At 38.6% G+C, this 14,847-nt stretch overlaps 1 protein-coding gene across 1 annotated transcript in view; it reads right to left on the reverse strand.

Moving 5' to 3' along the window:
• LOC124789390 (serine-rich adhesin for platelets-like) overlaps positions 1 to 14,847 on the reverse strand; it is a 371,977-nt gene that overhangs the window by 39,633 nt on the left and 317,497 nt on the right. Inside the window, exons 10-12 of the mRNA XM_047256721.1 lie at positions 14,071 to 14,193; positions 7,209 to 7,298; positions 1,724 to 1,843 (exon numbers count right to left, since the gene is read on the reverse strand). Of these exons, the coding sequence (XP_047112677.1) occupies positions 1,724 to 1,843; positions 7,209 to 7,298; positions 14,071 to 14,193 (333 nt within the window). The remainder of the gene's footprint in view (positions 1 to 1,723; positions 1,844 to 7,208; positions 7,299 to 14,070; positions 14,194 to 14,847) is intronic.

A 14,847-nucleotide genomic window follows, 5' to 3' on the forward strand; every position in this document is an offset into this window, starting at 1 on the left:
ATCTTCAACATTCGTGTTTAAATAACAAATCACAGTAATGAAATGCAACCTTGATTTTACTTGCCAGTTAACAACAAGAAACTTGCAGCAGTGGACTTTGGCTGCTGCAGGCTAATATCAATTGGAAAACTTTATCTTTAAAGCATAACAGGGAGTCTATGTCGTGGTTAGAAATGCTAGAAGCTGCAAGGAAGTTTCAACTGCAGGCAAAGGCAATTATCCCAAATACAGACGAGACAGGCCCCATCAGACCTGATTTTTCTGGAGCAAGATAAATTTTCTCAAAGTGTAATGCCCTTAGATGATTTTTAATGATTTTAGATGCAAGATTTATGCAAAAATATGTACCCGTTTTCAAAATGTATTTTGTACACTATGCTTCTTTTAGTGAAATAAAATAACTAGTTTTTAAATATTCATTGTTGTAATAAATAAACTGGTCTTTCAAAAATTACCATGCAATATAACAATAAAAATATTTGTTTATGCAGTGGAATATAGCTCACCAACTACTTACATATATTCTGGCAGCCACATGCTGCTGTGTACTGCTACACTGACTTGTTGATAGTTTTATAGTGAAGCCCAACAGTTAGCAGCATTTGTATATGATAAAAAGACTGAACATTCACAAATGTGTACATGAGGTGTCCACTGGGGAAAAATATTTCTGTTCTCTCTAAGAGACAGTAAAATTTACTGTACAGAGTTGTAGCCAGTGGGTCTGAAACGAGTAAAAGTGCTGAATTCCCTCAGATTTTGTGAAATTCATGAAAATTCCAAAGATTTCCTTGATTTTTCTAGGTGAAATATAATTCTCTGAGAATTCTAGGTTTTTCAGGATTGCCATCCTGACTGCATATGCAGGATCTTACTGAAACAGTATAGAAAAAGACTACCTTGGATAAGATTTGTATTGACATAGATTAATTCTGCTGAATGAAATAAAGGATCGAATGTAGAAATGTGAAGTCCTTGTGCAGTTTCCAAGTTAAAAATACAGGTGCAATGACAAGGGAAGCACCTGATGTGTTAAAAACTTCTTTAAGTTTAGGTTAGATGACAGATATGAGGTTATCAAAGCAAATTTTGCAAGTAGTGGATCCAGGCAGGTGGTACATATTATCCATATGATGCTCTTTGTTGATGCCCACATCAGCTGAAGACAGAGTCATTCTCTACCAGAAAAATAGCTCTCCACTGCATATGCCTAAGGAAACAGATAACACCAGACTGAACATTCATAAAATTTGAGATTTATTTGGGAAAATCTGAAAAAGGATCTTTAAATAATGCTGACACCATACCAGTAGACAGAGTCTTCGAAGAAAGACTGGAAGTGTCTTGAGAAATTACATGTGGGTTCTTTTAGTATTTCTTCAAATCTGAGTCAGGCTCGCAGGCTGCTTAGGAGCTTACTGCAGTTTCATCTGCATGCAAGAAGAAAATGTTGATGAAAGCAAGAGGAAAATATAGTGATGAAAGAGAAACGGCAGCACAATGAAGAATTGTAACAAGGTTACACAACCTTTTCACATGATTTGAAGCTTTTTGCTCAAACCAACTCATATTTCCATTAGTACTGACTAATATGACTGTTATATATATTGTAGATGGTAGCCAGAGTTTGCAGAATGAAAGAAGATTCTTAGTACTACTACAATGCTAAGTAGAACACATTAATTAGTTACTGTATTAATTGAAAGTTGACCATTATACAAACCTCAACAGTGTATCCACTACTGTCTGTTTCTTTTTTAGAATCACTGTTATCTGTATCATTGACACCCTGTGTAGAGCCTGCAAACATCTTCTGATGTACTAGTTTGAATTCCTCCATAAGCTGTAGATACAAATACAGGGCAGTATTTAAATATACTATAGATCATATTCTATTGCAGATTTATAGGAATATTATGCAGACATGACAAATTATAATACACTGATTACCTTTTATGTACACTCCTGGAAATTGAAATAAGAACACCGTGAATTCATTGTCCCAGGAAGGGGAAACTTTATTGACACATTCCTGGGGTCAGATACATCACATGATCACACTGACAGAACCACAGGCACATAGACACAGGCAACAGAGCATGCACAATGTCGGCACTAGTACAGTGTATATCCACCTTTCGCAGCAATGCAGGCTGCTATTCTCCAATGGAGACGATCGTAGAGATGCTGGATGTAGTCCTGTGGAACGGCTTGCCATGCCATTTCCACCTGGCGCCTCAGTTGGACCAGCGTTCGTGCTGGACGTGCAGACCGCGTGAGACGACGCTTCATCCAGTCCCAAACATGCTCAATGGGGGACAGATCCGGAGATCTTGCTGGCCAGGGTAGTTGACTTACACCTTCTAGAGCACGCTGGGTGGCACGGGATACATGCGGACGTGCATTGTCCTGTTGGAACAGCAAGTTCCCTTGCCGGTCTAGGAATGGTAGAACGATGGGTTCGATGACGGTTTGGATGTACCGTGCACTATTCAGTGTCCCCTCGACGATCACCAGTGGTGTACGGCCAGTGTAGGAGATCGCTCCCCACACCATGATGCCGGGTGTTGGCCCTGTGTGCCTCGGTCATATGCAGTCCTGATTGTGGCGCTCACCTGCACGGCGCCAAACACGCATACGACCATCATTGGCACCAAGGCAGAAGCGACTCACATCGCTGAAGACGACACGTCTCCATTCGTCCCTCCATTCACTGGAGGCGGGCTGCACGATGTTGGGGCGTGAGCGGAAGACGGCCTAACGGTGTGCGGGACCGTAGCCCAGCTTCATGGAGACGGTTGCGAATGGTCCTCGCCGATACCCCAGGAGCAACAGTGTCCCTAATTTGCTGGGAAGTGGCGGTGTGGTCCCCTATGGCACTGCGTAGGATCCTACGGTCTTGGCGTGCATCTGTGCGTCGCTGCGGTCCGGTCCCAGGTCGACGGGCACGTGCACCTTCCGCCGACCACTGGCGACAACATCGATGTACTGTGGAGACCTCACGCCCCACGTGTTGAGCAATTCGGCGGTACGTCCACCCGGCCTCCCGCATGCCCACTATACGCCCTCGCTCAAAGTCCGTCAACTGCACATACGGTTCACGTCCACGCTGTCGCGGCATGCTACCAGTGTTAAAGACTGCGATGGAGCTCCGTATGCCACAGCAAACTGGCTGACACTGACGGCGGCGGTGCACAAATGCCGCGCAGCTAGCGCCATTCGACGGCCAACACCGCGGTTCCTGGTGTGTCCGCTGTGCCGTGCGTGTGATCATTGCTTGTACAGCCCTCTCGCAGTGTCCGGAGCAAGTATGGTGGGTCTGACACACCGGTGTCAATGTGTTCTTTTTTCCATTTCCAGGAGTGTATATATTCAAAGAAACCCCATACCTGGTCCAAGGTAACAATACTACAAAATACAGGTACAATACATTTCATTTTATTGCACATATAGATTTTATATTTTTTCAGTGATAAATTTAAATAACAGTATACATTTTTTTCTTTCATATTCTTATTCAACTTCTATAATTTTAGTAAAATATAATAATTTATGTTAATTATGAGACAGAAAATAAAGAAAAATACAGAATTTATTTTCAGACTAATGCTAAAAATAATTCTACAGCAGCATGGGATACACAATAATTTTTCTCAAACATCTGTATTGTGCAACACTATTGTAGCTTTCAGAACCCTTCCTTGAGGAGGGGAGAGGGATGGGTTTGGGAAGGTTAAGAAAGATATGGTAGGTTACACAGAGCCCACTGAGACTCTCATCCTGGAGGCGGCATGAATTGTACTTTCTTTTTAAGCTTCCCAACCCATCCCTCTCCTCCCCAAGGAAGGAACTAATAGTTCTAAAAGCTAGGATAGTGTTGTCACTTTCATAAGTGTACATCAGCAGTACAACACATTTCACCTCCTGAAGGTAAGAGCTGGCTAGCAGCTCTGCCCAATTTATAGTTTTATTGACTGAATCTTTCTTTGGTACAATTAATATTGTAAAAACATACATAAGACCAGAGAAGAGTCTTTTAGGCAATACACAAAGTGACTGCACTTCCAATGCCTCACAATCAGTTATCTTATACAAACAAATGTTTGGATGCATATATAGCCCCACCTGCTAACACTTAAAGCAGTTACCCAATTTTGAGGAAAGGGAGGGCATTAATTTTGTGGCAAGCAACAGCTCAAAACTCGTGCCTGGTGCAGACATTAAGCAGACATTCAAAAATGTTGTCTGTGACTGTCAATGAGATGATGCTACATGGTCACAGAATTCCTACATCCTACACTGCTACTGATGAAACTGCACTATTTAGCTAGCATTGCACCAGCTAACATTTGTGAGGAATAGCAGCCCACAGATAAAAGACTAAGGTACTAACACCTCTATCCAGTGTGCCAATGTTACTGTATCATATGGATGTTTGCTCTTTTGTTGTGGGTTTAATAAATTCACTTTATTGCTACATTTGAAAATCTAAAGCTGCCAAAATAATTTGCTGGTGCGTATTATACTCTTGCACTTAGCGTATAAATGTCATTCGTGGAATTAATATATGAATGTTCATGATGTAATTAATGTTTTAATGTGGCTATATTAATTGATTAAGTATTAATTAAAACATAGGCAGGTGCTTGCATTCAGCTGCCTGTACCAAGCTAGTCTGACACCCTGAGTCATATACAATAAAGGAAGAAAGATTAGGGTTCAATGCCCCATTTATCTTATGATCATACAAATGGAGCATAAGCTCATATTGGGAAAACCAACTGCTTTTGCCCTTTTACAGGAACCATCCTCCAATTTAGAGAAATTACAGAAAGCATATATCTGTATGGGCAGACAGGGATAAATGTGCAACATCACAATGTCTGATATGCATTGTAATCAAAATGAGGTAAACAACATTTGCAAATCACCACTTATCAGCTATGATGGGTCAGTCTAATGAAGCAGTCTCCTACAGATTACATTTTTGTCCCTATCCACTGTGTTCACTCCTGTCTTCCAATAAAGGTTGTACAGCTTGACATGTATACAAAATGAAGAACTAAGCATGCATACAGGACTCTCTCGCAAAAATCTGCCCAAGTAAATCTTTTAATATTTCTGGTATCAAATAAATTAGAAAAATACTACTAAATTAGTCTGTTCTCAAAAATATGTGCAGTGCACAATCAAAATTTAACTGAATTTTTGTGTGAATTTAAGTTCTGTTCCAAAAACAATCTGATCTGTAAGAATCAGTCAGTTATTGACATACATGAAATGTATGATGTATGAGACAGGCAAAATACCCTCACATTTCAAGAAGAATGTCGTAGTATCAATTTCAAACAAAGCAGTTGCTGACAGGTGTAAAAATTACTGAACAATCAGGTTAATAAATCATGACTGCAAAATACTAACACTAATTCTCTACGGTTAATAAATCATGACTGCAAAATACTAACACTAATTCTCTACAGATGAATGGGAAAACTGGTAGAAGCAAATCTTGGAGAATATCAGTTTGGATTCCAGAGAAATGCAGGAACATGGAACATGCGAGGCAATACTGACCCTACGATTTATCTTAGAAGATGGGTTAAAGAAAGGCAAACCTACATTTATATCATTTGTGGACTTAGAGAAAGCTCTTGACAATGTTGATTGGAATACTCTCTTTGAAATTCTGAACTGAGCAGGGGTAAAATACAGGGAGACAAACACTTCTTACAACTTATACAGAAACCAGATGGCAGTTATATGGGGCAAGTGGCATGAAAGGGAAGCAATGACTGACAAAGGAGTGAGACAGGGTTGCAGCCTATCCCCAACATTGTTCAATATGTATATTGAACAAGCAGTAAAGGAAACAAAAAAAATGGAGCAGGAATTAAAATTCATGGAGAAGAAATAAATACTTTTGAGCTTTGCTGATGACATTGTAATTCTATCAGATACAGCAAGGACTTGGAAGAGCAATTGAACAGAATGGACAGTGTCTTGAAAGAAAGATATAAATTGAACATCAATTAAAGAAAAACAACAAGGATAATGGAATGCAGTCAAATTAAATCAAGTACTAAGAGAATTTGTTTGGAAAAGGAGTCACTTTAAGTAGTAGATGAGTTTTGTTGTTTGGGCAGCAAAATAATTGAAGGTGGCTGAAGTAGAGAGGATATAAAATGTAGACAGCCAATGGTAAATAAAGCATTTCTGAAAAGAAATTTGTTAACATCAAGTATACATGTAAGTGTCAGGAAGCCCTTTCTGAAAGTATTTCAATGGAGTGTAGTCATGTATGGAAGTGAAACATGGACAATGAACAGTTTAGACAAAAAGAGAATAGAAGCTTTTGAAATTTGGTGCTAAAAAAGAATGCTGAAGGTAGGATGAGTTGATCACATAGCTAATGAGGAGGTAGTGAACATAATTGGGGAGACAACAAATTTGTGACACAACGTGACCAAAGGAAGGGATCGGTTGATAGGACACATTCTGAGACATCAAGGGATCAATAATTTAGTACTGGTGGGAAGTGTGGGTGATAAAAATCACAGAGAGTGACCTAGAGATGAATACATTAAGCACATTCAGAAAGAAGTAGGTTGCAGCAGTTATTCGGAGATGAAGTGGCTCGCACAAGATTGAGTGGCATGGAGAGCTGCATCAAGCCAGTCTACAGAATGAAGAACACAACACATGTATTCAATCTTTAATACATGATAGTCAGCAGATAACTGGAATTACATCACAAATATTACAAGATTCAGAGTCATACTGAAGAAGTGAAGTGTCTGTGCAGAGTCCATGCTGTGTGAGTAGAGAGAACAGGAGAGAGAAGGAGACCACAGACCAATTACTGCAATGTGTTTTGTGTCCTGCCACAAGCATAATGGAGGACCTCCTTCCAGGAACACAGGAGGAAGATGAAATGACGAGGTTGTTTTCAAAGAAAAAAGTCCATTTTAATTTATGTTAGTTTTGTTTTCATCATAAATGATTGTATTTACTTTAATTCAGTCTTAATTTGCACCTATCATGATAAATGGAAACCAACCTCTTCAAACTGATGCAGAAAAATTTCATAACTGATAGTTATGTGCAAAGAAACTAACAAAAATTCCTATACCTGCTGTTTATAAACTTTGACTATTTCATACAGTTGGATTGTTATCAAACTTATAAAATGTTAGAAAATAGCCACTAACCTGTTCATGTTGTTGTCGCTTTTCAATACTGATTGATGGTTTATTATTTCTTTTGAGTTCCTGGGAGCAAAAATCTTCCACTTTCCTTTGCTGTAAAAGAAAGATTATGATTAGGAACCAGTCTTTTTAAAATGAAGAAAGAGTAGCATTCACTTCACTTATTTACCAGTACTTTACACACAATGTTTTGACTGTGATTTTTTTTTCTATTACTCACAAAGCAATAAAATAAATTGGCACAAAGTTTGGATTTCTGTGTGTGTGTGTGTGTGTGTGTGTGTGTGTGTGTGTGTGTGTGTGTGTGTGTGTGTGCGCGCGCGCGAGCATACGCATGCGTGAGAGAGAAAAACAAAGAGAGAGATTTAGGTTCAGTCATTCTACTAGAAGCCCAAGTTACTGTCAATTCTGGTAGCGCCATGTCAGAAAATTGATCTATTTCAACTACAGATCAGTGGGGACTTATTGCAGAGTATTTTCTCATGAAGGATGCAGTATCAATATTTTCAACATTCATTCATGAGCATGTAGCATGAGATTATTTAAATAACTATGAATATTTACTGTGGGTTAGAAATGAATTTATTGACTTATTTCATTTTCACTACTAGAAGCCAGAGATACAATACTTGAAGGTATAAATTACCTACACTATCTTATTCTGACAACTGAAAGCATTAAGTTTCTACCATCCTGCTATACAGCTGTGCCACTGCAGGGTGCATGTGATCATGACTTTCACAGAGTAACCAATATTTTGAGGGAACTGTTCAGTCAAAAAATTTGAGATGTTCACTTCATGAGGAAAAGGCTCAGTTAAAAATAGATAATTTCAGCACTTCTAGTCTCATATCACTAACGTAACCCAAACATATAGTTTTCATTGAGAAATGTAACTAACGACATTTCATGTCTCATGACCTTCATAGGTAACTGTGTAAAACATGTGGCTAATATAGCAAAATTATTTTTAAAATCAGTTACGTTTATTTCCTATGGAGACTAAATAATTTTTTTTGGTGGAGGTATGCTGTGCTGCATTGCACTTGCAGCTGCTGACACAGTGGCATATTTATCTATATGATAAGTATTCCATGCCGTTGTCTGCAGTATGAAAATTTTATTCTCAAAATAGCATTTAGGATCTCTTACTGGTAGCAATATGTTAACATCAGTTTAAAGAAAGAGTGAGTATAGACAGGTTTAATAATGTTCAAAATGTGCATTTTTTTATTCTAAAATGAACAAGTGGTTCATTCTATGGAAAATCCAGGATGGATTGCAACAATACCAGAGAAGGAAAGTTGCTGCTCATCATATAGCGGAGATGCTGAGTCGTGATAGGCACAATAAAAAGATTCACACAATTAAAGCTATCAGCCATTAAGGCCTTTGTCAGCAGTAGACACACACACACACACACACACACACACACACACACACACACACACACACACACACACACATAAACGAAACTTGCACACACGTCTGCAGTCTCAGAGAGCTGAGACCACACTGGAAACAGCACCACCAGTGCATGGTGGGACTGGCGACTGGGTGGGGGTAAGGAGGAGGCTGGAGCGGAGAGGGGGAGGGATAGTATGGTGGGAGTGGCGGACAGTCAAGTGTTGCAGTTTAGACGGAGGGTAGGAGAGAAGGTGCCATCTGAGGCATGGGAAAACAATCAGGTGTTGTTCTGAAGTTAAGCTGATGATGGACACTACAAGGGTGCCATCTATTGTTCTTCTTAGGAATTATACGGAATGGAGAGGCCCAACTACTATTTGAAGTAGATAGATCCCTTGTGCTAACATAAAGAGAAGTCTTGCTTTGCAGTCTTTAGTTTCTTTGGATACAGACAATGAGGCCATGCATGAACTGGTGGTCCTGGCATAATGACAATGTAATGCACCACTGAGTGTCTTACCAGTGCTGGCTAGGCAATTGACAGGTGACTTCAGGGAAATGGCAAAGCATGCTGTTGTATGGTGAACCACTTTGATGCCAGCAACACAGTTGGCATTGCATAGAGGCACATATTATATAATCCAGCAGGCATCGATTGCAAAGATTTGGGAGAAGAATGTAAAAAGATAAGAGGACCTATCCAATAGCTGGGTACAGCATATTGGCAAATGATCTCCATACAAATTCTTGTGAAATATTGAAATTTAGGTGTAAGCTGATGTAGCCATAAGTCTTGACGGAAGATCCATTTGAGTACACAGGTGACTGCCATCAATATTCCATCACAGAAGATGAGAATAAGAGTAAACTGAGAGATCAGAACTGGTATTAATGAGAAATTGCAGCTCAGTAGTGTTTGTTATGAAGAGTTGACAGCTGTCTGGTTTGAAATCAGTAACCATTGCTACTGGTTTCAGTGACTTTTCCCTTGTCACAGGGTGCTCACCACAGCCGAGTTTCAGCTCCAATTTTTTTGTGATACCAACAAATATTCTCCCTGGTGAGTACAAACACTTGTTTCTGCTGGAAGAATGTTGCCATTGTGACACACATGTAGGGTGCTGCATCTGTCGAGCCACAGATTACTTACAACATTTAAGTTACTTATGCTTTCAGAGAAGTTTCTGTCTTGCTGGAGGCAGTTGTCATACTATTGATGGATACATCTTGAATTTTCAGCCAGCAGTTTGAGTGAGAGTATGAGATCACCAGCACAAACTGTGAGTATTTTCTTTGCATTAGCAGGTGAGTGCAACAACCAAATATTCCACAGAATATCACTGTCAAACACATTGCCTGTGAACATGCAAAGATGATGAAGTAGTTGAGATAGCATGCAGTCACTGTTTTCTGCAGTGTGGGGTAATTTTTCAAATTGCTTAGCTTCAACTAGGCCAAGTGTGTTACAAGTGAATGTTTGATAGAGGTGTGTTTTTCAGTACTTTGAAGTGAAGCTAGGATGTCTTGTACTTCCACAGCCATTTGCTCATTATTTGCAGCCACCACATAACTGTATTTAGTTTTGTTCAAGTTGATGTGGGCCAAGACAAATTGGCTCTCATGTTGGGTGAACCACAGTACTGAATTATCCAGTGGTTTCACTGCAATTGAACTAAGGATCATGTTTGATGCTAGTAAGTCAACACCTGTCATGATATGCATTGATTACATGATGCAGTGGTCACTTTATTCTGCACAGCATCCTTGACACAAAAATTTATGTATGATGCATTTTACTGCTCAGGTGCGAACTCTATTTTTCTGAGTTGTGACGCAATCATTCCGATGCCTCATTCAGAAAGTCAGGATCTTCAAATCTCATGTGTAAACAAAATTTATTTAAACATTTAACTTAACAGTTAATTCCACCTAATAATCACAATCCCAAAGCTGTTGAGAACATTTATATCTATACTTCGTTTTTAGCTCAGAGACAGCATGGAGAATCAGAGTTTACACTTGACACATGAAATATTTAGCAGATGATTCATTGTTCATATCACTGTCCACATGTTGTCTTCTGTCTTTTGCATGTTCATCACTGTATTCATCTTCACTCACTGTCACATTGTCAGGAGGTGCTGGTACCAGTAATTCTTCACTACAGTGCACACAGAAGTCTTACAGAAGATGGGGAATTTGGTTATTGCACAACTGTTTTGTGTTGTTTTTGTTGATGATTCCAAATATTTCTGTCAGACAGAAAGAACTGTCTGTAGTGAGATTTATTGGTTCTCTCCAAATCACTGAAATAGCAACGATCATGTGATGTGATCTTCCTAACCAGTCTGTCAGAAATTTAACACTCATCAAAGAGTGTATGTGGAAGTCTCATTTCTTTTCTTGGCCACCAACCTTACATCAAAAATTAATTTTGTAGCTCTTATTTGCTACAAAATTAAGTTTCTATTTCAAAACTAACTCTCCTCAGATGTAATAAATATAATTTATTCTGCTTACAGAGGTACATAGCATTTCTTTTGAATTAATAAAAACCAAGTTTGTTCACGAACTTAGAATAACAAACAGTCACTTACTACAATTGTTGTTATAACTCTAAATACAGAGTCACAAGTGGCAACTAATGTAATGCAACACAATCTGACACACTGCAGCACGACTATTCGGCAATGTTGCTAAACCTCTGTCATTTCTGGGAAGTTTCTTTCTGAACCAAGGGTCACACATGAGAATTCCTTGTAAGTAATTCAACCAATTTTAGAGAAGGCAGTACAACTAAACCAAACCACAGAAGAATACCCAAAGTCTGATGTTTTCAAGAATTATGATACACAGAGCAAAGCATGTCAAAGAACTTTGGTCTGATGGATAAAAACTGATTTAATTTTCAATCACAGGTCCCATAACTGCGATAAGACATGACAAAAATGCTGTCTATCAGTGTTAAAGGTGTCTTGTCTTTGTCAGCATACATTATGAATGACTGCAGAGGGTATTTACTATGTTTTACTTAAGTCCTGAAGTTGTGATGCCTCTGCCACAAATTACATTCTAGTGTGAGCCAGTTGGTGAACCCACAGATCCACTGCTCTGGTGGCACCACTGCTCTGGTGGCACTATAACAATGTCATGATAAATTTCTCCCACAAAACAACTGTGTCCAAAATTTCTACCAGTAATACACTAAAATTGTTTCTTTTTGGTAACTATATCTACAGCATATAAATATTTTTAGTGAAAATGATGCTCTTACCTGTATTAACACAGTTTCTAACAGTAGCTGGTAAATTCAAGCAATGTTAAATGTCTTTGTTCTTAACTGTAGGTGTATATGTTATGAGAAGGAAAGTTGCTACTCACCATATTGCAGAGATGCTGAGTTGCAGATAGGCACAACAAAAAGACTCTCACAATCATAGCTTTTGGCTTCATCAGCAATAGACACACACACACACACACACACACACACACACACACACACGCGCGTGTGTGTGTGTGTGTGTCTATTGTTGACGAAGGCCTTAATGGCCAAAAGCTATAATTGTGTGAGTCTTTTTGTTGAGCCTATCTGCGACTCAGCATCTCTGTTTTATGGTGAGCAGCAACTTCCCTTCTCATAGTTATAAGATATGTGATTATCAGTGTGTCTCATCATAACAAAGAAAATGCATGCCATGATATTGGATACTCGCATTGGTCTCTCTGCCTTTACTGTATAAACACAATCAAGGACAATTCAGGTGCATACTACTGCTCAGTTTTTTGATCAAATTTATGCACTGAAGTTGCATCAACAGTTACAATGCTGAATACTCGCTTTGCCATGCTAGAGTTACAGCTGTGCAAGAATTGCTTGATTTTTCTGGTAATGGGTAGGGTACTACAGTATTGAGGGACCACAAATTTTCATGCCATTGCAACTCTCAAGTAAGAAGTTGGAATAACTTACAATCAGATTCCAAGAATACACTTTTGGCAGCTGCAGTGAACAAAATGAAAATGCAATATTCAGTCTAAACAATGGAATAAATGGCATTAGCTGCCATTGGGTATTGATTTAAACCAATGAAGAAAGCTGAAAATTTGTGGCAGACCGGGCTTTGAACTGCTGTTTCTTGCTTACTAGGTGGATGCACTGACCACTGTGCCCTCTGGACACAGTGATCATCACAACTGCACAGACTACCCTAGCATGCCCCTTGCCTATTATTCTCATTACATGCAGAATTTTGCCAATTCCTGTAAGAATCCAATTGTGGTGTGTATCCACAATGAAGTGATCATTGGTCATCCTTGCCTTAATTATATACACAGTATCTGTCTTTCCCCAGTGATTTAGATCAATATGCACTGGCAACTAATGTCATTAATTCCTTTCTATCTTGATTCATAGTGGCTGCAGGATTAAAATGGCGTTGGTTTCAATCTGTTGAATCAAAAACAGAATGGTCAACAAAAGAAGACAAGTGCCCTCCCTGTCATGTGATACATTAGGAGTAAAGGTAACAACTCATCAAATAGTAAAAGAGTTGAGTTGTGGAAAGGTGCATAAATCAGACTGAAAATTATTTTCTTCATAACTGGCTCCACACCATCATGTTCTGGTCAAACAGTGACAAAAGGTCTTCATTCAACAAGACTGGAAACTTTGCTAACTTCCAGACAAATCCTTCTGAATGCACAGTGCATTCAGCTGGTAAAATGTAACCAGCCATAAAGCAATCTCAAAAAACAATTCATCCTCGAACTAGCAAAGTTTTCAATCTTGTTTAGTGTCTTTTGCTGTCTCTGTGTCTCCACTATTTGGTGAATTTCTAAATTTACTGCTAAAAACGTGTTTTGTTATTATTACAGTCTGAAACTTGTGAAGAGAGCAATGTCAGCTCATATAAGGTTCACCTTTTTGATATTTTAGTGTGAAGCACATAATGACACTTAGCACCCACACCTATCTAATCCACTGTTTCCTGAAAGCTTCAGTAAATCTAAAAATACATAACACCATGACCATATTTTGTTAACTCTTCTTTTCCCACTTACATTGATGGGCTTAACAAAGCATTCATTGTCTGTAAATGTGCGGAAAGTCTTATCCTCGTAGAGTAATGCTAGCACTCAAATAGTGTGTTATGCTATATAATCTGCTATTTTCATAACAATGTGTGTACAAACAATTTTTATTTAACTCTCTCAAGTAATGAATACCCTTCAAAATCATCAAGAATATACTACCAATCACAGAAATTCTTTTATAATTTGAGTGAAAGGCACACTCCTCCACCTCTCTCCTGATCTCTGTCTATTCCATTATGAGACTGAACTAGTATGATTTACCTTGACATTGCTCTTAGTTTAGGCAACATTTCTTTATGAAATTCCTAGATTATTAGTAATTTTTTTAAAAACATGAATTGCATATACACTCTAGTAATAATACCTGTAATCGCCGCTGTAGTTCTTCACTAATAGCACTAGACAGGCTGGTGGCACTCATATTACTACTCAGACTGGCACATGAGCTACTTGAAGTGCTCTTCTTTAAAAGTGGCTGACACCTGACCTGTAAAAGTAGAACAATGTAGAATAATACTCACAATAGTTTGTTGCCAGTGCTCTATAATCATTGCAAACATTGTATAGACCGTGAACAAGATGTCCCATCCACTCCACCCCCCACCCCCAGGTTTATGAAGCCAAGTTCCGGATGGATGTCATTGAAATAATTTTAAATACACAAAAATGCATAACAATAATGTTCACCAAATGAATTTACTGTCATGATATAAATTTGAAAGGATATACAAATTTGAATATGGTGCATGTCTGAAGGGCATTGAGCCCCATGTATGCCTCAGACGTGATTTAGAAAAAATCCCATCCCCACAGCGCAGTCTGGATCAGTTTTGAGATTTTCAACCTTCTCACTAATTAACAGATCTTGAACATTTGAATGATGTGTTCTGCTTTAAATGGAAGAATAAGATCACATGAAAGTGTACTTACTTGCAGACAAATGAGGGTTTGGTAAAAAAATGTGAATGCACAGAAATTCTTAATCAAAATAAAACTTATCTAATGCTTGGTGAAAATCATGTACTGTAGACTTATGCACAAAACCTATACTATCATTTACATGATGTGATGTAGATGAAATAAAGAAAACCCAAATCAAGATGTCACCAAATGAGACATAATGGAAAATACCCTGATTATA

The sequence above is a fragment of the Schistocerca piceifrons genome, chromosome 3 (assembly GCF_021461385.2).
Source record: "Schistocerca piceifrons isolate TAMUIC-IGC-003096 chromosome 3, iqSchPice1.1, whole genome shotgun sequence".
Classification (NCBI taxonomy): Eukaryota; Metazoa; Arthropoda; class Insecta; order Orthoptera; family Acrididae; genus Schistocerca; species Schistocerca piceifrons.